Genomic DNA, 27656 nt, shown 5'->3' with positions numbered 1-27656 from the left:
AGCAGATCAGAATTGCCCCAAATTGAGCACTCAATGCCCTGGCTTAATTTTCCCCACGAAAATGCACTATTTTGATGGCTCAAGCACTATTCATCATGTGTGTTTAATTTGTGCAGGAACATAAAGTGCTTCTCACTGGAACACCGTTGCAGAACTCCGTGGAGGAGCTCTTCAGTTTGCTAAATTTTTTGGAGCCATCACAGTTTCCTTCAGAGACCACTTTCTTGGAGGAATTTGGAGATTTGAAAACAGAGGAACAGGTAACTAGGGACCCAAAGAATTGAGGAGACAATGTGATCATTATCTTCATCAAGAAAAGAGCAGGATGCTATGGGGCCAGGATTTAGCAAGTTGTCACCTTCCTGGCAAAATGAGCATTACCTCCTTTATTTTATGTGTTTGTTTATGTTGGGGAAGGTAAGCTGATTATTAGCAGTTCTTACTGCCCCAAAGGATAGATGGTGTATCTTATGTTGGTGTATCAGGCCTCCTTGCTTCACTAATTTCACATATTGTGTGTTCACTGATTTTGCTTATAGCTCTGGCCTTAGGAGTATGGTGCTTTCTTCTGCTTCCCTCATCCTTCATCCTTTCCCCTTCAAAATCTGCAACTCGTTCCCAGGCCCATCTTCTTGAGTACAACGCAATACACAGGTAGTGAGGAAAAGGAGGCAGTCACATACCTAGAGTAGTTGATAAGTCCACTTTCGTCCAGATCAGCTGCGTTTCTGCAGTTTTCAAGGTCCAGTTCCAAGTCATCTTGTTGGACTCAAAGCTAATAAAAAACAGCTGATAGTAATAAATACTTATTTCATATGAGTAGAAATCTCTACTAGGGATTATAGAAATAACCCAGACAAATTTATGTGCCATAAGAGGAACAAATAATAGAGTTGGTCCTTCAGAGGAGAGACAGGTCACATCTATTTGAGAATCAGAAAAGACTCCAGGGAGAGAGTACAATTTGAAAATGCATCTTGAGGGATGGGCAGGTTTTCACAGGTACAGAGAGAAGAGGTGGTAACCACTTTGCATAGAAAAAAAAAAAAACCAGCAAAATCAGAGTCATGGTAGTTATTCACTAATGGGGAAACATCTGATTAAGCTGAAAACAGTGAATGAATTGGAAATATAAGGCCAGAAGGCTTTGGGGTTATATTGTGGGAAGATCTTGAAAGGTAGTTTGAAGAATTTAGTAGGTAACGGAGAAGCCATACAAGGCCTTATTGCAGGAATGACATAATTAGCTCTGCCAAATTAATCCAGCAATGGTGTGTAAGTGGGTTGGGGCAAAGAATGAGGGGAATGAAAACATTTGGGAATTTTGCCCACATGTCAAGTGTACACTCTGGGGTTCCAATCTCTTCCTACTTCTCATACAAGTCAGGCTTGCATCAGAGCAGTGAATAATCAAACTTAATTCCTACATTTGCAGTATCTATTGACTTTCAAAAGCCAGCTCCAATCTTCTCTCCATTTTTGGACCATTAGAAATTCATCCTCTTCTCCCATTGCACTTAATTTGTGGTATGCATTTTTTCTTCTTCCTAGACAAAGATCTCCTTGAGGACAAGGCCCACATCTTCTCCCAAGTTGTGTTTGTTGTATTGACCAGCACAATGTCTGGCATATAGTAAACTCTAAATGATTCAAGGTATGAACCAAGTGAAGGGCAAAAGCTGAACCCAGCATGTGGCAGATTGACATTGTCCCTATCTTTAACAATCAGCTAGCTGAGTCTTTTCCCTTTAGGTTCTTATATAGTAATTCCTTACCCACATGGGGGATCAGATTTCTAAGTACCCTTCATTGGTAAAATGAAGGTCTCATAAAAAGATTAAGTTTAAGATTGGAGTTAGGTAGGAGAAAACCATACAAATTACATCAAATATTTTATTTGATATTTTATCTTTAATATTTATTTTTATGTAATTATTTTTAAATTTTTGGCTTTCTTTATTTTGTAATTGACAAAAATATGTATTGATCATGTTCAATATGTTTTGAAATATGTATACATGGTGGAATGGCTAAACAGAGCTAATTAGCACATGCTTTTTGTGACAACATTCCAAATCCACTCTCAGCAATCTTCAAAAATACTGTACATTGTTATCAACTGTAGTCATCATGTTGTTCAGTAGATCTCTTGAACTTTCTCCACCTATCTAACTAAAATTTTCTATCTTTTGAACAATACCTCCCTACCCGGCCCCACCCCCCAGTCTCTGGTAACCACCACTCTAATCTCTGCTTCTATGAGATGTCTGTATTTTAAAACACAGTAAATAAAAGTTCTGGAAAGCATCTGTTTCCAAAATAAAGCATGTTCATCATTGTCTGAAATCTGCTTTTGTAAGTAATTCTTCTGAATCACTCTCTGTAAATCACTTTGTATTTCTTCAGGAAGCAATCCTGCAGCACACAACTTGTTTATGCAGAGTCTACCCCTTTTAAAATTTGTGAACAGCCATTTCTGACTTGAACCTTGATTTCTTTTGCACTTTCATCTTCCCTTATTTTGTTTTTCCACCAGAGTTAATCTTACCGGTATCATGTTTTAGCTCCAGGTTAACTCAGGTTCTTGGACTTTGAATCCCTTAGTCTGTCATTGTCTCACCGGGAGGGGGAACAAGTCACCTTGCTGGTGCAGTCATTTGCATAAAGATCTGCTGTCCAGGCCTGTGCTTTTAGGGGAAGAACAGACAAGTTGTAGCAAAGAACACCATCAGACTTAAAGTGCCCCTGATGTGACAGATTCCATGATAGAACAGATGTCACCTATAACATTAATTCTTTACATACTGCTACACCCAAACATGTATGCTGCTTTTGTTACTTAAAAGGTAATAAAAGGAATTCTTTTCCAGATCATCTCTACTTACTCCGTTCTCTCAGTGTCTAAGTTTCTTTTGTAATATATCACTCATACCTTCTAACATAATTTAAAATGTTCTTCAGGTAATTACTGTGCATGTGGTGTGTGTATTACAGAAAAAATGACAGAGAGACGTGTTTTCTCCATCCTAGAGAATAGGTACTCTTTTATACCTTTCTCCCTTTTTATCTTCTGAGATTGCCACTAGATTCTCAGTAATTGTTTGTGAATTAAAATCATATCCCTAATTCCCTTTCAGTACTATTATAAGCCCCATTTTCAGGGGTCAATCATGATCTTTCTATTAGTCTACTACCACAGTACTATGCGTAAATGTTCAAGAAATAAGAGTGAAAGTTGGAATACCTCAGTAATCATTAAATCAGGATTGAGGCAGGTAAATAGGTCTTATATCTCTGGACAGGTAAAGAAACTGCAGTCTATCCTAAAACCAATGATGCTTCGACAACTGAAAGATGATGTGGAAAAGAACCTTGCTCCCAAACAAGAGATGATCATTGGGGTGGAACTAACCAATATCCAGAAAAAGTACTACCGTGCCATCCTGGAGAAGAACTTTTCCTTCCTGACCAAGGGGGCAAATCAGCACAACATGCCCAATCTCATCAACACCATGATGGAGCTGAGGAAGTGCTGTAACCATCCCTACCTGATCAATGGTGAGTCAGGGGCACTATGAAGTTACTCAGGACTGCCATGGCCTCTGCCAGAAGCTAATGATAATCAAATAACTCATGTATTGAATTTTCATTATATGCTAGCATGTATGCATTCTCACCTTTTTACAGAGCATAAAACTGAGATTCAGAGAGCTTGATGGATTTGCCTAAGCAGTATAGCTACTAAGGACCAAGAGCCAAGGTTTGAACTTAACTTCTGCCAACACGCTGCCTCACAGCATGTACTCTGCTGGGCAGGAAAGAGATATCACTCACTAGTTTGCTGCCCTTTATTTGTTCAAAGTCTGGCACACACTTTCTACTTGGGGACAGGGAAATGTGTTACTTAGCTGAATCAGTGAAAATGCTGCAATGACATTAAAACTCTCTGCAGACAAATTAACAGTTAACCAAACTAGTTAGAGAAAATGTTGGGAGGATTTTTTAAAATCACAATGTGGCTTGGATTATCTTATAGTCTTTGTGATTTCAAGAGGTGTGAAAGTCCTTCTTGTCTGGGAAGGTTTCTTGGGTGAGTCAGCTTAGGACTTGGTATCTCAGATCCTCACTCTACTTGGTGAGACTTCCCAGGAGAGTGGAGCACCCACGTTCTCTCCTGCTGCCACTTCAGAGCCCTCTGCTGAAGGGACAGACCAGCGTGCACCCAGCATCTCCTCACTGGACTGCTGGTCTAGGACCTAAGAATTCACTTCATTTTTCCCAGGATCTGTAAAGCAGAGTACAACCTTTATCCTTATATTCTGACCAGGGAATAGTTTTGTTCCATTCCTTTTCAGGAGCAGAGGAGAAAATTCTAGAAGATTTCCAAAAAACCCACAGCCCTGATGCCCCTGACTTTCAGCTGCAGGCCATGATTCAGGCAGCAGGGAAGCTTGTGCTGATTGATAAACTACTCCCTAAGCTGATTGCAGGTGGCCACAAGGTACTCATCTTCTCCCAGATGGTGCGTTGCCTCGACATCCTGGAAGATTATCTCATCCAGAGAAGGTGAGACTTGTGTCAAAGCCCTGCATTCAACACTGGGACAATTCCTTTTCTTTGATATTTTTTTTTGATCCATTCAAAAATGTTGTTTAAACACAAGAAGACATTCAAAAATGGAGAAAAGGAATCTCCTTTTAAAGACTGACTGAAATTCAGAGTTAAATTTTATGACCAAACGGACCCAAGTTTAACTGTCAAGAGTAAATTTCATGACCTATGATGTAGAGTCCCTGCTTTGCTTAAAAAAAAATTCCACATATTTATTTATATTCACTTTAGTTGGAGGAAACAATTCAAATAGCATTAGAAAGGTCTAGGAAAATCATGTATTTACATTTTTGTTGCTTAATAATGGTGAAAGAAATATATCCTGGAAATCATCACTATATCAAATTTCTAAAAGAGCATAAACTGGCAACTCACAGAGAAGGAATTTGGGGATATTTTATGTCCTTTCTCAGCAAACCCTCTAAGGTTTTATGATGCACTGGCTATGGCATCCCAATTTATTTTCTTGTTCATACTCTTATAATTCCTTGAATCTAAGTTCCATTCCTCATACAAATAAGAAGTCTGTGGTGCTGTGTGGGTTATTTGGATTCTGTATGGGAACTACATTTGTTACCTCACATGTATTACCTTAGATTTTCAGTCATTGTGACACATCAGGGATCTGAAGATGATAAATGAGTTTTAAAAAATTCATTCTTAATGATAAAAGACTTTCAAGGTTATAGAAACTGGTAGCCTAGGCATTGCTAAGTCTAAAGAAAATCTTGTTTTCATAGCAAATCTTGGGTGTCTTAACAGATGTTCTTATTCTTTAACATTCTGTTTGCCCTTGTACATGTACTTTATAGCAAGAGGATTAAAAGAAATGACAAATTAAACTATGGCTATGCTGACATTTAATATAACATAAATAATTCTTCAAAGTCTGATTGGACAATAAAATAATTCATCAGAGCTCTATAGGAGAGATTTCTATGTAAAGGATTCTTGAAACTTGTATTACATGAATAAATCAAAACTTGTAAAGCAGTTTTGTAGCTTTGAATTCACTGTAGATTAGGAGCCCATTGCCAGAGCACTTGCTTCTTATATTATCTTACTCTTTAAAATATGTACAACTATTAGTTTGCAGATTTTTTAAAAAGAACCCCCCAAAATGAGTAATGGTGTATATAACAGACTTTTGGTAAGTACAGAAGTCTTTAGCTCTCTTTTATGCTATTTTCTCTTTATTATTTATTGCTCATTTTGTGTTCAAATTACTTAAGATTATAGCTTCTCTTGAAAATGCGGAAACATGTAACACTACCACCTGCACAATTCCCCATTCATCTTGGGGGTTATCTTTTCAGTCTGTTCTTTCTACATAAATATGTTTAGCTTTATTGTTTGAATTGCAGTGCTGTTCTACATTGTACTTTGAAAGTCATTTTTTATTTAATATATTATGAAAATGTTTTCTTTATTTTTCTACAACAAAATTTTAATGATCTACATGATATTCTATTTTAAACATTTCCATTTTTTCAGCATTTTAAGGGACTCTATAAATGAATATCCCTTTTAAGTAGTTATGAATGTTTCCAGTTATTTCTTTAGCATAAATGTCAGTGCACATTTTTTAAAACATTTGATACACTCAGTATTTACAAAATGCCCTCTAGTTAAGAGTGTTTTATTTATATTCATTTCCGAAATATCGTGTGAGAATGCTTTTTTTCATATTCTGATCAATATTGTTTTTACTTCTTAATCTTTGTTAATTCAGTAATTCAAAATTATGATCTGTTTAATTTGTAATTGTGATTACTAATGAGAATGAGTATTTTTTCATATTTATTAGTTATTCATATTTCATTTTTGTGGATTGATGTTTTTCCTGCATTTTTCTCTTGGTCTTTGACTTTTTGTTTATTAATTTATAAGAATTATTTGTTTACTTGAGAACATGTTGCAAAAACTTTCCCCAGTGTTGTTTTTGTTCTTTAATTTTATTTATGAGTATGGGTTTTCATTTATTTTATTTTTTGATGTCCTAAATTTTATAGTAGTCAAATCTTTGTCTTAAAACAACTTTAAATCCTTTTTTAGGCCTAAACTTAAGCTTAAATTAATGTGCTTTAAAAGACTTCTCTCTCATCTTAATCGTGAGACCCATATAAATATTCGGAAGTATGTATATATATATATATATTTTTTTTTCTTTTTCTGAGACAGTGTCTCGCTCTGTCACCTAAGATGATGAAGTACAGTGGGTCAATCACTGCAGCCTCAAACTCCTGGGCTCAAGTGGTCCTCCCATCTCAGCCTGCTGAGTAGCTGAATTATAGGCATACACCACCATACCCAGCCCTTCTTTTCATGTTTATGGCTTCTTCACCCAAGTTACAGGGTTCTTCTGACCTTAATATTATCATTGTCTTTCTCTTTTTCGTGTAGTTTTTATTTTCATTAAAGTTGTACATGCACATGATTTAAAAAGCCCTGTCATTCTATTACACTTATGAAAAATTATGTGCTGATTCACCCTCTACCTTCTCCCAGTTTCTCATATCCCAGAAGCATTTACTTTCAACTCTTTATGCTATTTCTTTTGGTGTTTATAGCTGTATCTAAATAATGCTATTAGTTGTAATATCTTGTTTTTTTCAGTTGTAGGTATTATCTGTTCTCACTGTGGAAGATGAATGTTTAGCCTTCTTTCACTGCTCCTCATACCATCATGTATACAACTCCCTGTCCTCTCATCTTCCCAGTGTGCCACATAATACTTGGAGTTAGGTTAATATTTGTTATTTATTATGACTTATGAAAATGTGAAATGACAGCTGAGCTATGTCATGCGCTGTTTAATTTTCATTGTTGTACAGTTTTTAGTTTCAAAGAAACTAAAAATTATCTTTTTGATTGCTTATTTTTCTATACACCTATTATAATTCAGCAGCAAACTTTACCCTGGTTGTCTAAATCCCCTCTGGTTATGTTCCAACACATCAGTTTCTTCTTCTCTAGGCCGTACCTTCTGGGGCCTCCTGACCTGCTCCTGCCTGGCCTGTTGCTGTTCCCCACAGAGTACACAGTTGTCAGCTGTGATCTGCCTTCTTTCTCATGCTGACAGCTTTCTTTATTTTCCTCTTAAATCAGATCTTCTTGTTGGTGGATTCCATGTTGGAGCACCTCTTCCAGGAGCTCCTGAGAAAGGGTGAATGATAAGTAAATTTTGAGACATTGTCTGAAACTGTTTTACTCTGCTCTCATTCTTAAGGAATCTTTTCGCAGGATTTGAGATTCTAGGTTGTAAATCATTTCCCTGCAGAATTTTGAAGGTGTTAATCCACTGTCTTCTAGCCTCCAGGGTTACCATTGAGAAATTCAAAGCCCTTAGGATTCTTAGTCTGTCTATGTGTTATGTTTGTTCTTTTTAGAAGTTTTTATGTATTCTCTTTGTCCCCAGTCCTGTGAAATTTTATAATGAACTGCTTCATTGGTGCTGGATACTAAAAAGATCTTTCCCATCTGAAATCTAAGTTCACATGCTGTGGAATTTTCTTTATCTTTCACTATAATTATATTTTTTAATTTCACAGAACATTTTTTGTAATTTTTCCATTTTTAATAGCACCATTATTTCACAAGTACGGTGTCTTCTCCTGTCTTTCTAAGGCTTATCATGATGGAATTTTTTTATCTTCATCTGTTTTCTCCAAGTCATATTTTTTCCCATTTGTTTATATCTGTCTTTCATATTAGAATTTTAGGTTCACTTTTTTTTTTCCTTTTCTTCCCCCTCCAGCTCTTTACAGTGTTAGTCCACTGTGCCCTGGCCCCTGTGATTTCTTATGAGAAGTTCTGCAGTCGTTCACATTGCTGCTCCCTGTGTGCAATACATTGATTTATTCTGGCTACTTCTAAGATTTTCTTTTAATTTTTGGTTTTCAGCAGTTTAACTGTGATCATTGGGATTCATCCTGCTTACTGAGCTTCTTGAATTTGTAAATGTATGTCTTTCATCAAATTTGAGAAGCTTTTGATCATTATTTCTTCAATTTCTTTTTTGTTTTTGCCCCATTCTCTTGGTTATTTGTGAGACTAATTACCTGTTTATTTGACCTTGAGATATTCCCCACAAGTCCATGGGCTCTGTTTTTTTAAAAATCCTTTTTCTCTCTCTTTTATCTGTCTTCAAGTTCACTGACTCTTTTCTTTATCATCTCCATCATGCTTATTAAGCACACTCCATGCTTTATTTATTTATTAGTTCTAAAATTTCCATTTAGTTCTAACTTTATTAACGCTTTGTTTCTCTGCTAAGTTTTCTTATCTTTTTATTCATTACTTAACATTCCTTGACTTCATTAAGCGTAAGCATAATAGCAGCTTTAAAGTTCTTGTCTGAATTATAACATTGTAGTTTTGACGTTGACATCTGTTGTCTGTTCCCTTGAGAATGAGAATAACTGAGTTTTTCCCTAGACCTAGTGAATAATATGTTCTAGAGATTGAGGATTCTGTTACAGTGCTCTGAAGATGTTGATGGGTTTTATTTGGAAGCAGCTAACTAGGTTATCCTCAAAGTGCAAACTCTGTCAATGTCTCCGCTAGACAGTAGTTCCCATTTCAGACTACCACAGTCAGCCCCGAGCAAGTGTGAGTCAGAAGTCAGCCAGAAACTTGGGCAGAGTTTATACCCAGAGTTTGGAGCTCCCATCTCTATTTCTCTGCTTTCTGGGGATCCCCTTTCACTCTCTGGCAGTCTTAGTTGCCCTAGGCATCTTCCCCTCATATGTGTCAGAAAGACAACAACTTTTATCAATTACAGCTGATCAACATCTTGCCACCATAATTGTGGCCTCTCCTCTGGCTGAAACCACAAATTTCTATTCTTTTCCAAGATCTGTCTGCTTTTGTTAACTCGCCAGTGCCCTCAGGTAGATTTTTCTGTTCATTCATTTTGGTTTTTATAGTTTGTCCAGAATTTGTCATTTGCTAGAGGGTTGGTGTGTTAGGACATTGCCCCTCCTTACCAGAAGCAGAGGCTGTGTGTTTCATATCAGCCTCATGTGTGATATCGTAGGCCATCAGATGGGAGGCCCTGTGGAGCCAACCAGAAGCTCTGAGTATGTGAGCAAGGCTTGTTGACTATGCACTTCACTTTCCATATGTGAGCACTGTGCATCTGGCTGGACCATTTTCACTGGGGACCCTCCTGTATCAGCATTTTGAGGTCCTGTGCCTCTTATTCTCCCCTGCCTATAGGTGGAAACTTGACTGTATTTAGAGCTAATTGTGGGGGAGGGGTGAGAAACAGTAAAGGCTCCCACTATTTCTGTCTCTCTTCCCGTTTTCAGCGTGGCACATTCACTTTTAACTATGGTTAGTATCTTCTAGAGTAGAGAGGATCAAGATCTTTTATTTTACCCTCTTCAAGGCTGGAGTAGGTGATCTAGAGGCTAAGTAAATACTTCAGCAAATATTCCACCAGTTTCCCTGTTTTTAGACTCTTTGTGTTGCTGCTTTCAGGGGAACCTAGTGCCACCAATGTTTGATCCCGTCAGATGTTCTGCACTATTAAATTAGGTTGTGTCTTGCCTGGGATTCTGCCTTCTTCAAATCAAATACGACTTTCCAGATTCCAGAATTTTATCACTTCTGTTCTTTTGGTGTATTTATTTGGGGAAGGGATTATACCTTTTTAAAAAATCCTTTACTGTCATTTTACTAGAGGTTTGGAGAGATCAAAGAATTAAATGTGTATGTTAATTCATAATCTTTAACTGGATTATTTGATTTTCTTTTTTCATTTAAGTCTTTAGCCCTTCTGTAATTTTGGTAAATGGAATATACTCGAAGTCTGATTTTCATTTATTTCCAAATATATTGAATTTTCTAATTTTCTCTTTATTAAAATAGTGTATTTCCCTCACTCATAAAATTCTGTGAAATATAGGGAGATATTATATATACTAGATATATGTCTAGCCTTTCTATTCTTTTGATCAGTAGTTTTATTCCTTTGCACATTTAGTATTCCAGATGAACTTCAGAATTATTTATTTATTTATTTATATTTAGAGATAGGGTCTTGCTGTGTCTCCCAAGCTGGAGTGCAGTGGCATGATCATAGCTCACCGCAACCTTGAACTCATGGGTTGAAGTAATCCTCCGACCTGCTCCTCCTGAGTAGCTAGGACGATAGACACATTGGCCACCATGCCTGTCTAATTTTTCTTTCTTTTTTGTAGAGGCGAGGTCCCACTATGTTGGCCAGGCTGCTCTTGAACTCCTGGCCTCAAGTGATCCTCCCGCCTTGGCCTCCCAAACTGCTGGGATTACGAGTGAGCTACCATACCTGGCTTATTTATCTGTCTGTGTCTGCTCCAGCCTCTAACTCCAGAAAAATGTGTATGTATAGATGTATGTATACATACATACACATTTACATGTTTATATATACATATATTCGTGTGTTGGGATTTTTTTAGCTTTTTTTTTTTTTTAGACAGACATCTTTGCAAAATCAAAGAACATGCTTTTCTTTTTTTTTTTTTTTTTTTTTTTTGAGACGGAGTCCCGCTCTGTCGCCCAGGCTGGAGTGCAGTGACCGGATCTCAGCTCACTGCAAGCTCCGCCTCCCGGGTTTACGCCATTCTCCTGCCTCAGCCTCCCCAGCAGCTGGGACCACAGGCGCCCGCCACCTCGCCCGGCTAGTTTTTTGTATTTTTTTAGTAGAGACGGGGTTTCACCGTGTTAGCCAGGATGGTCTCGATCTCCTGACCTCGTGATCCGCCCGTCTCGGCCTCCCAAAGTGCTGGGATTACAGGCTTAAGCCACCGCGCCCGGCCAGAACATGCTTTTCACTACACTTAACTTGGGTCCTTCATATACACTGTTGTCTCAGTAAATATTTATAAAGTGTCTGCATTGTGCTAGAACTTACAGTCATAATGGTGAACAAAGCATAGCCCCTTAGTGTTATGTTACCAATCCTTCATATTTCTTACTGAATTAAATCCTAAGTATTTTATATGCTTGTAACTGTTGTGAGTGGTTTTTTGTGCTGGGTTTTTTTTTTTTTCCTTTTTTAAAATTAATTCTTCATGTTTTCCAGTTGATTATTGCTGGGAGACCAGAAAGTTGTTCATTTCCCTTCAGGCCTTTCTAAAGTCAACATTTTTTGTGCCAAAAACATGTCACTCCACTCCCTACCAGTCTGCTCCCGGCCAGTCACATAGAGGTTTTTTCCAGAGTACCACCTGCTGCTTGTTGATATTTGATAGTATTTGATAGTGACTCAGAATTACAGTTTGAACCATATCAGCTCCTAGGGATCTTGTTAAAAATACAGTTGTCACAGAGACTTAATTGCTGTGCTGAAGTTCAGTGTGGAAAATTTTATGATGTCTGATTTCTTCATTCAGAAATTTGCCCTCAAGGTTTTCTTTGTTCTTGAGCCTCTTTGCCTCTCCAGCTGTCAGTTTGGTTTTGTTCCCGTATGATTTCATGCCAGACTCTGATACAGGAATGAGGGCATGGCCAGTGGATCTGGCTCAGAAGTGAGGGAGGAGCTCAAGTAATTCAATTTTTTTTTTTAAGTTTTGCGTTCTTTGAGAGCACTCCCTCAAAACTAAACAAGTGATAGAGAATTATTCCGTTCATCTTGTTCTAAAAGTTCTGAAAGTGTTGTTACATTATAATACAGAAAAACACTTATCTAATTTTATGGGAACGTTTTCCCTAGGTAATGGCTGAGCTGTATCATCACTGTCTATTGATTTCCCCTCCCCCTTAAGGCTGTGCTAATTCCCAGCCTTGCTCTGATCCATGTGGTATCTAACTCTTATCTGATGACTAAGGGTGTCTTTTCAAAGAGCATAGAGTCTGTTCCTGCAGCATTAATCATTCATATGTGTGATGGTGGTGGAGGGTGGAGGAGGGTAAATGGCTGTTCTTTAATTGAATCTCAACCTGGTTTTTGACTCCAAGTATTGTGCTTCCTCTATTGCATCACATACATGGCTAAACTTCTATAACTGTTACAGATCCTCTGAGCATTGATTTATCGAAAACGTTTTGATACCTAGTTATAGTTTGTGTTTCCACCTCCTGTTAGAGTTACGAGCTTCCAAAGTTTACTAGTGTCCCTTATGTATTCTCCATTTCTCCTCTTTATTGTTTAGGAAAACCTTTCTGTCCTAATGCATTGAAATTTAAGGTACAGTGTGAAAGCTATAAGTCAAATGGATGTGGGTTTAGCTCAACCAGCTGGATGATTGAGCAAGATATTTTACTTGTATAAATTTTTGTTTTGTTCTGTTTTTAGGTTTTGTCAGTGTAAAATGAGGATGATAATAGAAACTACCTCATAGGATTATTGTGAGAATTAAATGTAATGATGTATACCAAGCATGTACCACAGGGTTTGGCACAGAACTGACACTTTAGAATTTGCTGCTAATATTATTATTGTGGTTGTTATGAATAATGGTGATAATTTAATCTATAGAATTCAGACATCTAATCCTTAGCCTTTGTCTATGACACAAAATCTTTTTAGTCTGCCTTCATGACAGTCCTATCACCACCACCCATTTCATTCCCTGCTGAAGTTCTCATTTATTATTCTTGAGTGTATTATAATTTTAAATAAAGAGGAAACAAAAATTGTGCCCTTAATTTTAGGTATGGTTGTATTGTGGCTTTGTAAAAGGGAGACAGCATTTTCAGACTTGTTTCTTTACTTTATACATGTCCCTTATAAGTCTGAGTTGGTCAGGTTTCTTCATGTGCATTTCCTTGGGTGGTTTCTTTACATGGTTTTTTCTTTTCTTCAAGGAAGTCAAGATCATATTGCCAGATTTAGTTTTCCAAAGCCATCCTCACACAGAATTATCTACCCCTAGGGTATCTATCCTTATTTTCTTACTGCTTATTTATGTAAGTTTTAGAGATCTGATTTCCCAAATTCTCCTCTGCTGATAGGATTTTGCCAGGATTCATGATCTTGGCTGTTGTTGGTTTGGGATGATTTGGTTCTTTTCTCACAAGTTTCCTATTACTTCTACTTCACTAACCAGTTCATGTTTATAGGTCAAAATTGGGCCCAAAGTAACATCCCCCTTGTTAATTCATATGTTGTCAGGGGTAAATAAGAAAAGAATAAGATGCCCAGCAGCTGTCCAGATTGCTGCTATATCTTCTGTGTTAATCCCATGATCTCCAACATAAAGGTCCCTTCTGTTTTCCCTCTAGATGGACATGAGTAATATGTTCCCTTAAGAGTTTCATTTCTTATTCTCTTTCCTTTTACCCTTACCTCTACCATACACTCCACCCCTGTTTCTTGATTTTCCACACAAGTGTATATCTTCTCAATGATATTCAGCTTTACTTTCTTACTTTATTTTCCTCTTACTATTCATCAGTTCCTTCACCCCATCCCACACACAACACCTCAAAAACCTTTCCTTTCCTGTGATTTATACTTGGCAATATACTGCCAAGAAGACCTTGGTTTCAGCTATAAACTTGAAGGTTTTGCTATGTACCTCCAAAGCTTTGAGGAGCTTGGTAGGCTAGAAATGGCATTAAAGGACTGCCTCACAGTGTAATCTTACCATTTCTGGTTTACCCTAAAGTAGCTGGAAACTGATGAGAACTCAGTCCTTTTTATGAGTACTACTCAAAGTAGATGGGAAAGCCTTTTATTTGTTTTTCCTGGTCTTATGATTAGATTTAGTACAAGTATAAACTGGGAAATACTTGAGAGAGTAAGTTGCTTGGGCTATGGGGATCAGTATTTTATGATTTAATTCTTCCAGTCCTTAGTTTACAGCTGGGTTTTTTTTGCTTTGTTTTGGTTTTTTGTTTTGTTTTGAGAGGGGGACATTTTGCAATACAGTTTTAAGTGTCTGCCCTGCTGCATATGTAGGGGGCGGGATTCCTTCTAGACTGCTGTCATTTAGTCCAAATTTAGAAGTGAGGGATTTAAGGCCATCAGTCAACAGCTTCCTGCATTTTGTGCTGTTCTCCACTGAAGTCATGATTAACACCTGGGCTTTCGTTCATTTGGGTCCTCTCAGATACACCTATGAGCGAATTGATGGGCGAGTATGGGGAAACGTGCGCCAGGCAGCCATCGACCGGTTCTGTAAGCCAGATTCCGACCGCTTTGTCTTTCTTCTGTGCACCAGAGCGGGAGGCCTGGGGATCAATCTCACAGCTGCTGATACCTGCATCATATTTGATTCTGACTGGAACCCACAAAATGACTTGCAGGTAACCACTAGGATGATTGCTCTTTACCTTAGCTGCCCTGGATCCCAGAACATCATGATAGGGCCTGGCTTGGCTACAGAGCATCCATGATGCTCAATGCTGTGGTGTCAGCTGGATGACAGGCTTAGGGCCTTGGTCAGGGGGTGAAACTGAATGGAAAGTAAATGTCGACCCTTCCGACTAATTAGAGAGTGTGGTTCTTTCCATTAAATCAAATGATGTTTGACAGTGGTAGCCTCCAGATACAGACTAGAACTACTAATTATTATTATTATCAGAAATAAAGATACTAAGCCTGACTAATTCTCTAATTCTTGATATGTAGATGATTCTGGAATTTTCACTCAGTTTGTTGGTTAAGAAGGTCATGTTTCATGTACAGTAAATGAGTTAACCCAGAGGGGTGGGGAAGTTCCATGGCGTGGCAGGGGCAACAGGGATGGCCTCACTTGTTCCTTTGCTCTCCACACAGTGTAACACGTTAGAGTGTATGTGTGTCCAGTTAAGTGGCTTTATGGATTCTATTTTCTGGTTTTAGCCAAACTAAATAATCTGTGGCTTTAAAAGATTACTACAAAGATTGGAGTTGATACATTTTTTAAAAGCTAACATAAACAAGCAAGAAAATGGCAGGATCCTGTTTGGAGTTCTTCATCAATCCTGTATCAAAGTAAAAACAATGGCATTCTAACTATATGCGATATCAGCCAAAAAGGATTCTAACTTGTCAGTAAGACTATTTGGAATATAGATTTACAGCCAATATCATTGATGATGAACTTCATCTTAAGTGTATATTTTATGTATCTTGAGATATTTACTAATATTAGGATGATTATGGGTATGTGGTGAAGATGGTGGGTGGGTGGCTCAAAACCTTTTTCATAATACAGGTGATTGATCAAAAGAAGTTTGGAGGCTGCTGTTTGACAGGATTCAAGAGGTACTCTAGGGGATACTGCAAGAGAAGAGATGCAGGGAAGAGGGCACTAAGCTGATAGGTATCTGGGCTTCTTCTTTACCCACCCACTCCTACAGAGTCACTACTTTGTCTTTTTCTTTCTCTCTCTCTCTCTTTTTTTTTTTTTTTGAGACAGTCTCGCTCTATTCCCCCAGAGTGAAATGCAGAGCCACGATCTCAGTTCACTGCAGCCTCTGCCTCCCAGGTTCAAGTGATTCTCTTGCCTCAGCCTCCTGAGTAGCTGGGATTACAAGAGTCTGCTACCACGCCTGGCTAATTTTTGTATTTTTAGTAGAGATGGGGTTTTGCCATGTTGGGCATGTCGGTCTTGAACTCCTGACCTCAGGTGATCCGCCCGCCTTGGCCTCCCTAAGTGGTGGGATTAGAGGTGTCAGCCACTGCACCTGGCCCTTTGTCTTTTTCATTTAATGAGTTTCCACATAAACTTGTGTTTGAAAAAAGCAGGCTATTAGTTGAAAACTAGTGCTTTAAATCATTAAGTTAGTGATGGTTAAAACTCTGAAAATAACGGTCGGGCATGGTGGCTCAAGCCTGTAATCCCAGCACTTTGGGAGGCTGCGGCAGGCGGATCACAAGGTCAGGAGATTGAGACCATCCTGACTAACATGGTGAAACCCCATCTCTACTAAAAATACAAAAAAAAATTAGCCAGGCGTGGTGGTGGACACCTGTAATCCCAGCTATTCGGGAGGCTGAGGCAGGAGAATGGCGTGAACCTAGGATGCGGAGCTTGCAGTGAGCTGAGATTGCACCACTGCACTCCAGCCTGGCCAACAGAGAAAGACTCTGTCTCAAAAAAAAAAAAAAAAAAAACTCTGAAAATATTTCATGTTATACATCATAAAGTAAACTATGTTCAACATGCTCAAAGAAAACCAGTGATTATAACTAGCTTACCATCTTTCTACTGGTGAAAAGGTGGCTGAAAATGAGTTGCTAAATATAATGAATAACCCATTTTTAAAGGAGTAACACACTGAACACTAAAATAATAATAAGCAAAAACTAATATTTGATCAGCTCATTATCAAGAACTTACTTACAACAATGATACAGATTAAGGGGTGGAAAATGATTACGTTTTGGCCTGCTGCCTGTTTTTAAAAATACTTTTAATGGAATATAATCTAACCCATTTGTAAGTATATAATCTATGGCTGCTTTCATGTTACGGTGGCAGAGTTGAGTAGTTGCAACAGAGACCTCATAGCCAACAAAACCTAAAATATTTACTTTCAGGCCCTTTTCAGATTTTTGCCAACCCCAAAACATGATTTCTTAAGTCCTTGACAGTTACAAAGTTCTCGGCTTCTTTGTGATGCTCACCTGACTGTGGGGCATGGCAGCTGGGAGAATAATGGCACAGGAAACCAAAGTTGAATGGCCAGTTTGAGGACACGTGGCTGGACATTCCTAAAGGGATATCCAGGAGGATCAGTGGAAGCATGGGGCTGGCAACAGCTCATGGCCGGAGGCAAAGATTTTGGAATGACCATGCTTCACCGAGGTGAAGTCTAAATATTACCAATTGAATAGGCGCAGTGCCAATGGGAAAAGCAAGAACGTGAATGTTCAAACCTAGTGAAGAAGGCGAAGTTATCTGAGGTGACTGATTTATATGTGTAGCAACCAAAGAGGTTGGGTGGGGCTGTCCAGAATAAGGGTCTTGGATGAAGGGAGAAGCTTTGGAGTAGCTGTTCTCAATGTCCACTGCTGGGGAGCTGGCAAGAGATGAATTAAGGAATAGCAGTGAAGTCCAAACTGAAATTGGATAGTGTGAACTTTATTAGTGTGTTGAGTCAGTTTCTGAACTTCCTCTAATACCCAGCCTGAATGAAGAAATGAAGAAGACCAGCACTGCGGAAGATCGAAGGTAGAAGATACAGGGTGGGAATTTGTATGGAGAATGCAGCAAAAGGTTACCACGTGAGAGAGAACATTTGTACAACTCAGAAGGAATCATCCTTTTTTTTTTTTTTTAAATGTCTAGCCAGTCTAGGTAGAGATGAAAGAAGTGAGAAATGTAGAGCAGTTTTAGGACAGGGGACTAGAAGAATGGCTGTTAGTGAGTGGGACTGGTGGGCTATAAAAAAGATGTGATAGGGGAAGTTCCAAATTCTGTGTCTCCCACAGAGATGAAGCAAGGTTCTTGCTTGCTTGGTGTGATGAGGAAGAGAGCAAAAGGGTTTTTCCAAAAGCAAGAGGGCTGGAGACTGTCCACAGAGCGATGCACACTACCCACACAAACACACACATTCACATGCCCCTTGGCATTTGCCCTTGCACCCACATGCTATAAATATAGAATATTTAATCCAGAGAGAGTGTGGAGTCTGGGATGCTGAAATCATCGTGTTCCTCTTCCCAAATTCTCCTCTCCTCCTCTTGCTTTCCAGAAAATGAAGGCACAGGTTCATTAGGATCCAGGATAGAAACTGCATACTACTTAGGAATAACAAAAGAGATTAAAGTTAGCACTGAGAGATCTTAACAATATTATTGTTTTATCTGGACTATTAAAGGAAAACCAATTTTTACATCCCCTTAATGAGGAGATCTTATCTAGAGTCAGGTAAGTGCCACACCCTCTCTCAAACCTTGAGTATGTCTGTATTAGCATCAATGTGTGTGCAAAATTGAAGGGTATCAGTTCACCTTTTCTCACCATCATTTAGAAGACATAGGCTCTAATTTAGTCCTGGCACAGCAGCAGCAGCAGCAGGTGTTGTCTAGGTTTCCGATAACACCTAAGGTTAAGAAGTGACACAGGTCGATAACAGCAGCCTGAGAAGGAAAGACAAATGAAAAACTGGGTTTTTATCTTCTCTCTTCTTAGAAGTAGGCTGCTGTTGCTGCTACCCCTGAGGGCAAAGGCAGACCTCTTGGGAATAACATGGTATCATGCCCCCCTCAGAGACAATAAGCACCTTCCCCTTCCATTGTTCCATGATACTTCTGCTTCTTATTCTCTGGGGGACCTTTTGCACCTGGAGGCAAGAGTTCCTTAGGGTTGAAGAGGGTTCAAGATAACAGTGGTGGGCTGCACAGTTCTGTGTCCTTCCTGCTGCTAAGGTCCCTGAATGCAGAATTCAGAAAGTGTGGGAGCATATGTCCTGGCCAACAGCACAGCCACAGGATAATGCAGCTGCTGCATGTCTGCAGGATTTTGGAAGTGAGTTGGGAGTCCAGAATGAGGAGCCAGGCCCTTTCCACAATCGCCAGAAGGAGGTCTCAGGAAACTCCCACACTGCTCCGAGGGGGAGAGGTCACTGGACCCCTGTGCCTCTTACTCTGCTGCCACCATGTTGCTTGCACCCCCTATTTCTTATCTTTTTAATTTAATTTTATTTTTTCAGAAGACAAGATCTCACTATGATGTCCAGGCTAGTCTGCAGTGGCTCGATGTCAGTTCACTGCAACCTCCACCTACCTCAGCCTCCCGAGCAGCTGGGGTTACAGGTACAATCCCCATGCCTGGCTAATTTTTGTAATTTTTGAGGAGAAGAGGTTTCGCATGTTACCTAGGCTGGTCTTGAACTCCTGAGCTCAAGTGATCCACCCACCTCAGCCTCCCAAAGTCCTGAGATTACAGGCCTGAGCCACTATGCCCCGCCTACATCCCCTATTTCTTGACAGTGTGTGTGTCTGGAGTTGGGAGGATTGCACTTGTTGAGTTTTCTTTGCTATGAGAAAGTAATGATTTGTAAATGTATACACAAATACTATACTATGTAGTCATTTATTCAGTGACTATCTCTTGATCACTGGGACATGCCAGGTGTTACTTAAAGTATTGGAGAGACACTGGTGAGCCAGACTGACACTTTTATTTCAGTAGGATAGGCAGACAATAAATGAGGAAAAATAAGATAATTACAAATAAGCAATATTTACTGCAAAGAAAATAAAATAAGGGGATAAGAATGATGGGAGTTGAGGCTGGGCGCAGTGGCTTACGCCTGTAATCACAGCTCTTTGGGAGGCCGAGGCGGACAGATCACCTGAGGTCAGGAGTTGAAGACCAGCCTGGCCAATATGGTGAAACCCCGTCTCTACTAAAAATATAAAAATTAGCCAGGCATGGGAGTGGGCACCTGTAATCCCAGCTACTCAGGAGGCTGAGGCAGGAGAATTGCCTGAACCTGGGAGGTGGAGGTTGCAGTGAACCAAGATCATGCCATTGCACTCCAGCCTGGGCGACAAGAGCAAAACTCCATCTCATAAAAAAAAAAAAAAAAAAAAAAAAAGAAGAAGAATGATGGGAGTTCTTTGCTCTGATTTAGATAAGAGTGGTCTAGGAAGACTTCTTTAAGAAGATGACATTTGAGCAGAAATAATGAAAAGGATCTTAAATTACAAGATAAGAAGGAAGAATGTTCCAGACAGAACAAAGAGTATGACCATGTAGAGTGGGATGTAAATAGGTGGCACCCCTGAAGCTCAGGATGGGATAGGCACTTATTACACAGCACCAGTCCTAAACAGAATGAATCAGGTTCATTTTGAGTATGCTGCTGCCTCTCCTTGTCAATGTCCTCTTTTTTTTTTAACTCCTTTCTGCTGCCCAAAAGCACCCCTTTCCCATTCTGTGAATTCATCTGTCCTTCCTGTTCTCAGCTAGTTCTTGACTTATTTACCTGACAGATTTAACCTTAGAGAGGGTCTTGCTATGTTGACAGCCCAGACTGGTCTCAAACCCCTGGCCTCAAGCAGTCCTGCCTCAGACTTCCAAGGTGCTGGGAAGATGGGCAAGAGCCGCAACACCCAGCCTATTTTTTGTTTGTTTGTTTGTTTGTTTTTTTCATTGTCAGAACATCGTTACTCATTTCTCTTTGGCCTTTGCCCACCACAAATGTATTAAAAAATAAAGAACAAATTGTGAGCCCGCAAATCATTAGAGCTCTATAATTTTCTCCAGGTATTAGGGCTGGGGTATTGTAGCACCACCGCCCCCTAATTGTGTTTTACTCCAAAGGTTTTTATATTTATACCTTTGCTGATGCATTTCCTTTGAACTTCATCTGAGTTCCTGGCCCTGGTTCTGAATGTTTCTTTCTCTATCTCATGTTTTTCTGGTCTTAGGAAAATAAAGAATGGTTTGAGATTTGACTGTAAAATGATGAGTCTCTTAAATGTGATGGGACTCACCCTGTTGTCCTTCAGGTAAGTCATCTTGGGGGAGAACATGTTTATTTCTATGTAATTTAGCTGCTTATGGCCTTGGCTCTCCCAAACAGGGGTTTATTTTTCTCGGTTAACAAGTCCAGAGGTAGGCAGTTGAGGACTAGTGAGGCGACCTCATAGTGTCGTCGGTGTCCCGGGTTCTTCCTGTCTTTCTGCTCTACTGGCCTCAGTATGTGTGGTTTACAGCCTCTTGGTTCCATCCCAGAAAGGAAAAATAAGGAAAGAAGGCATGTTGGTTTTTACAGGAAAGCAGAACTTTGGCACATATCTTCAGGAGGCTCTGTTACACCTCATTGTCTAGGACTGTGTTACCTGGCCATCCCTGGGAGGCTGGGAGTGTTTTGGTTGAACATGTTGCTGCCTTGTACAAGAATCAGGGTTCTGGTAGTGAGCAAGAAAGAGATGGATGCTACGAAGGCCATTAGCAGTGTCTGCAGGGCTCCTCCATGATACTTTTGCTCAGAACTTTTCAACTCCCTCTTGTAATTTACCCTCAACACTATATGAGCCAGAAAAAGAAATCAGGGTCAGTACTTAAGAGCCATGAAAGATTACTGCCTTGAAGGTCTCATAAACCATATTGGTTAGCTTGATCACTTCCTTAATTTGCAGAATCATTCATCAAACCTTCTCCCAGTAGCAGAGATTTGCTGCCGCTAAAGATACAGAAAGAAGGTCCAGCAACAAATTATAATAGCCAAAGACTACACAACTCTATTGTTCAGCAATAGATGACTAATTGAATAAACAGTAGTGTATTCAGCTTTGAAAAAAGAACGAAGAATATCACTGTATCCTGCTATGGAATTGTACCCTGGATATATTGTTAAGTGGGGAAAAAAATAAGGTAGAAGAAGTTTGTACTGTATGCTAGCGTTTATCTTCAGAGGCTGTGTGTCTTTGTATCTGTCTGTCCCTTCCCTACCGAAGATAAAACTAAAACAAACTTCGTGTGTGTTTTTGTTTTTGTTTTTTTGAGATGGAGTCTTGCCCTGTCACCCAGGCTACAGTGCAGTGACGCAACCTCGGCTCACTGCATCCTCCACCTCCTGGGTTCAAGCAGTTCTCCTACCTCAGCCTTCCGAGTAGCTGGGATTACAGGCACGTGCCACCATGCCTGGCTAATTTTGTATTTTTAGTAGAGACGGGATTTCACCATGTTGGCCAGACTGGTCTCAAACTCCTGACCTTGTGATCTGCCCACCTTGGCCTCCCAAAGTGCTGGGATTACAGACATGAGCCACCGCACCCGGCCTACAAACTTCATTTGTAAATGGTTACCCTTAGAGAACAGGATGGAAGTGACAGGGAAATAAACTAGTTTTTCCAAATATGCCGTTTTGTGTATTTGACTTTGGAACCATTTTAAGTATTTTACCTCATTATTAAAACAAAATTAATTTTTTAACCTTTTTAAAAAGTTGCAAAAATTATGTAGAATTCCGATGTACACTTCACCCAGCATCCCTTAATGTTGACATTTTATATAACCATAGTATAATGATTGAAACCAAGAAAGCAACATTGATATGATAGTCTTTAACTCATCTACAGACCTTATTCATATTCATTCCTTCAGTTTCCTAGAAATATTTTTTTTTTTTTTGGCCCAGTATCCACATTCCATTTAGAAGTTAGGACTCCCTAACCTTCTCCAGTCTGTAACAATTCCTTTGTCTTTCCTCATCTTCCATGACCTTGACACTTTTGAAGGGTACTGACCAGCTGTTTTGTGGAATGTTCTCAGTTTGTATTTGCCTTATGTTTTCTTATGGTGAGATTTGAGGTTACGCATTTTAGGCAAGAGTATCATAGAAATCATATTACATCCTCCTCAGTGCATTTTATCAGGGAATGCATGATATGACTACATCTTATTACTTGTGATGTAACTTTGATTACTTGGTTAACGTGCCATCTGCCAAGTTTTTCCACCATAAAATAACTGTATTTATCTCTAAAAATTAGTATCTTCTGAGTGAATATTGTGAGACTCTTATCCTGGTTTTCGTCCTACTTCTGTTCATTAATTTTAGCTTCCATCAGTGGTTCTTGCTTTCAGTAAATTATTACCATGGTGTTTAGCTGATGGTAATTTTCTATTCTCATCATTCCTTCTACATTTATTAATAAGAATTCTATTATAACAAAGTTGTCCTTTGTCTCCCAATTTATTTATATCAGTATTGACTTGTGGATATTTCTTTTATTTTATAATCCATTACTCTATTTTGTTTTCAAGTTGTTCAGATTTGGCCATTGGTAGCTCCTTCACATTGGCTTCTATGTTTTTTTGACATGCTCCTATCGTTTTTTGAGTGCTTTTTAACTTTCTGGCACCATGAGATGTTCAAGTGCATGTTACATTTTTCCTGCCCCCGCCTTGGAATTGACCATTCTCCAATGACCCTTGCTTGCTTTTACTTGAGAATAGCATTTAGAAACCAAGCTCTGGCTACTAGGTATGCCCACTGCTACTGGAATGTTATTGCTTCTAGAACCTCTGTGCACATGAAGCTAGGAAACAGATGTATGCATACTTACACAAGCACTTACACCACACAGCTATATTTATTCTGTATATATTCATCCATAGTGAATTTTCTGATTACAGTGCAGCATCACAGCGTTCATTATAGTCTCCTCCTCTTCCTTATTTGTGACTTCTTTCTCTGGCAGGATGAGGCCTGCACCTTGTTATCATAACACGGTATATTTACTCATTTATTTCATCCTAGTATACACATCAAGTAGTTTTAGAATTGCTAACCCATATTTTGTGAATATAATGTTGGTCTATAATGGGTTTTGGGCTTTAGTATTACAGTATATAATCAGAATACTATTTGCCAAAGTTGCTTAGTTTAGTTGTTTTCTTCACCACTTGCTTCAGTGTGATTAAATTAATAGGGGGAAACATCAATTCCTAAAACTCAAAAGCAAAATGAAACAATTGAATCTAGCTGTGTATCAAGTGAATAGCATATAACTCATAGAAAAGGATTATTTCAAGACTCTATATTTGATGTTTATACATTTTTATTTCTATATAATTTCATTTTGCAACTCCAGTGTACCCTTTATCCAGATTCACCAGCTGTGTTTACATTTTGCCTCATTGACTCTATCATTTTTGTCCTTTCTCACTCTCTCCTTTGTGTCTCTGTCCCTTTCTTTCTCTGAGTACATGTATAGACACCTACATCACTTTTTGACTGAGATATTTGAGAGTAAGTTGCAGGCACTGTACCCCCTTGTCCCCTAAATACTTTCATTGTATATTTCACTAAGTACAAGGACTTTCTCTTGTTTATTCACAGTTCTGTTCTCAGAATCAAGAAATAAAAATACTGTTCTCCAATCCACAGTTCATATTCAAGTCTTATCATTTGTTTCAACATATTTTATAGCTGTCATTTCCCCAGTCCAGGATCCAATCCAGGATCACCCATTGCCTTTAGCTGTCGTGTCTCTTTAGTCTCCGTTAATCTGGATCAGTTCCTCAGTTTTTCTTTTTATTTTATGACCTTCAAGCTTTTGTAGAGTACTGGCCAGTTTTTTTGTATGTTGTCCCTCAGTTTGAATTTGTCTATATTTCCTCAGGGTTGGATCTAAGTTTAGCACTACCACAGAACTGACACAGCCATCTCAATATATCACATCAGGAATAACATGGTGTCCATTTGTCTGATGATGGTAACTTTGATCACTTAGTACAGTGATGTCTATCAGATTTCTCCACTTATAAAGTTTCTGTTTTTTCCTTTGAAAATAATAAGTAATTTTGGAGAAATAAATTGGAACTGTACCTATTCCTCATCAAAGTATCATCCATTGGTTTTAGCATCCATTGATTATTTTTGGCTGAATCGGTCATCACTTTGATGGTTACAAAGTGGTGATTTTCTAACTGTCGCTCTGCACTGGTTAGTTAGCATTCTACTATAAGGAAGAGTGTTCCCTTTTTCTCCCATTTATTTATGTCAATATGAATACATGGGTTCTTTTTTTATGTAGTGAGTTATAATCTGTTACTATCTTTATTTCGATGTTCTGTTCGTATAGTTCTGGACTTAGCCAGTGGAGTCTCTTCAAACTTTAAGTGTTATTCTCATATGTCTCTCTCATTCATTGAGTACTTTCTTACATCTGACACAGTAATATGTTTCAGACTTATTCATACTTTCTCTACCACAGCCCTAGCTACAGTCAGCCATTTCTCTAGCACACTGTGTCTCTGTTGTATAGAGAATGATTTTTAGCAATCAAGATTCAGGAGTTAGGTGCATTCATTGCTATTGCAATGATGTTTCTTCTAGGCCCTCCCAGTGGACATAGCTGGAATACACACAGAAAGAGAGACTATAAATATGCATATGTGTAAATATGTGCATTCATTTGTATATGTGTGTATACACACAAGTGTATATATAAACATGCATATCCATATCTATTTCTGTACCTTTATGTATATGTATGTGTGTGTATAAATACACATGTACACCTAACCATGAGTTAACACTGATACCTCCAGTTCATTCTAGCACCACAGATTTTATTTTAGTTTTCTTCCTTTCCATGTTTATAATTTTCTTCTCCAACAGTGAAAGCCCTTACTTTTGCTACCCCCAGTATCTTTACTCATTTGCTGAATCCTAGATTAAACAGAAAGTAGTTTGAGGATTGCTAACCTTGCAACTATAGAAAAGAAACCTACTTTCAAGTGTGTATTTAAAACACTATACATACTTAGCAGGATATAACCCTAAGTGGCTGGGGGAGAGAAAATCTTGCATGTTTTTGGTAATTATGTTTCAAATGAGTTGTAATGGTATTGGTTTTCTGAAAATGTTATATTATGGGACAAATCAAATGAGTACTGATATTGGTGTGGTTGAAAATTGAGTTTTTCAACATGGTTAAAGAAATACAGGCCGGGCGCGGTGGCTCACGTCTGTAATCCCAGCACTTTGGGAGGCCGAGATGGGTGGATCATGAGGTCAGGAGATGGAGACCACGGTGAAACCCCGTGTCTACTAAAAATACAAAAAAAATTAGCCGGGCGAGGTGGCGGGCGCCTGTAGTCCCAGCTACTCGGGAGGCTGAGGCAGGAGAATAGTGTGAACCCGGGAGGCGGAGCTTGCAGTGAGCCGAGATCACGCCACTGCACTCCAGCCTGGGGGACAGAGCGAGACTCTGTCTCAAAAAAAAAAAAAAGAAATACAAATGTGAGGTTGATGAAACTAAAATCCCTCAATCATAATTTGAACTAAAAATATCAGTATGACCTCATGATGTATTTTGTTTTATATATGCATATGTTTATATACACTGTGCACACACAAACACTTCCTATATTTGCCCACTGAGTAGGCCCTGGAAACCATGACCATCCCTAGTAGCAGGGACCTCCCCTAGGACATCCAGATTGTTTTCTGTAAGTTTTCTACTCCTATCTATGACTAGACTGTTTCTCAGCCACTTGCCCTGCAGCCTGGCAAGAGAGAGGAAAAATTAGCTATTCCCATGCTATGAAGACCTTTGCTCTGGTCTTCCTGGTGACTCTGCTGTGCACAGAGAGCCCGGGGTCTGTTCTGCTGCCCATGCTTGGTGGCCTCACACATAAGCCCTTGCCTGCCAGCTATGTGCTCCTTCCTCAGTGGGGTCTGGGTCTCCCAGGAAGTGACCAGCATTGTTGAGTCTAAGAAAGTTACAGTGGAGAACAAGTTCAGCCCTCCCTCCTGCCCCAAGAACAACTTGGTAAATCAGGATGTATTGGTTCATTTTCACACTGCTGATAAAGAAATACCAGAGACTGGGAAGAAAAAGAAGTTTAATTGGACATACAGTTCCACATGGATAGGGAGGACTCAGAATCATGGTGGGAGGCAAAAGGCTCTTTTTATGTGGAAGCAGCAAGAGAAAATGAGGAAGAAGCAAAAGCAGAAACCCCTGATGAGCCCATCAGATCTCATGAGACTCATTAACTATCGTGAGAATAGCATGGAAAAGACCAGCCCCCATGATTCAATTACCTCCCCGCCGGGTCCCTCCCACAATGTGGGAATTCTAGGAGATACAATTCAAGTTGATATTTGGATGAGGACACAGCCAAACCATATCGCTCTGCCCCTGGCCCCTCCAAATCTCATGTCTTCACATTTCAAAACCAATCATGCCTTCCCAACAGTCCCCCAAAGTCTTAACTCATTCAGCATTAACCCAGAAGTCCGCAGTCCAAAGTCTCATCTGAGACAAGGCAAGTCCCTTCTGCCTATGAGCCTGTAAAATCAAAAGCAAGCTAGTTACTTCCTAGATATGATTTGGATACAGGTATTGGGTAAATACAGCCATTCCAAATGGGAGTAATTGGCCAAAACAAAGGGGGCCCATGCAAGTCTGATATCCACCGGAGCAGTCAAATTTTAAGACTCCAAAATGATTTCCTTTGACTTCAGGTCTCTCATTCAGGTCATGCTGATGCAAGAGGTGAGTTCTCGTTGTCTTGTGCAGCTCCACCCCTGTGCCTTTGCAGGGTACAGCCTCCCTCCCAGCAGCTTTCATGGGCTGGCTTTTCCAGGCACACAGTGCAAACTGTCAGTGGATCTGCAGTTCTGGGGCCTAGAGGATGGTGCCCCTC

At 39.3% G+C, this 27656-nt stretch overlaps 1 protein-coding gene across 2 annotated transcripts in view; it reads left to right on the top strand.

Moving 5' to 3' along the window:
* LOC104681621 (chromodomain-helicase-DNA-binding protein 6-like) overlaps positions 1 to 27656 on the top strand; it is a 180294-nt gene that overhangs the window by 128837 nt on the left and 23801 nt on the right. Inside the window, exons 14-18 of one of the 2 annotated variants that reach the window (XM_030915212.1) lie at positions 117 to 260; positions 3303 to 3558; positions 4356 to 4566; positions 14655 to 14850; positions 15744 to 15793. In XM_030915212.1, coding sequence (XP_030771072.1) covers positions 117 to 260; positions 3303 to 3558; positions 4356 to 4566; positions 14655 to 14850; positions 15744 to 15793 — 857 coding nt within the window. The remainder of the gene's footprint in view (positions 1 to 116; positions 261 to 3302; positions 3559 to 4355; positions 4567 to 14654; positions 14851 to 15743; positions 15794 to 27656) is intronic. The other variant, XM_030915211.1, reaches the window with a different exon arrangement.

The sequence above is a fragment of the Rhinopithecus roxellana genome, chromosome 13 (genome assembly GCF_007565055.1).
Source record: "Rhinopithecus roxellana isolate Shanxi Qingling chromosome 13, ASM756505v1, whole genome shotgun sequence".
Lineage (NCBI taxonomy): Eukaryota > Metazoa > Chordata > Mammalia > Primates > Cercopithecidae > Rhinopithecus > Rhinopithecus roxellana.
This window is presented reverse-complemented; position numbering and strand designations above follow the sequence as displayed.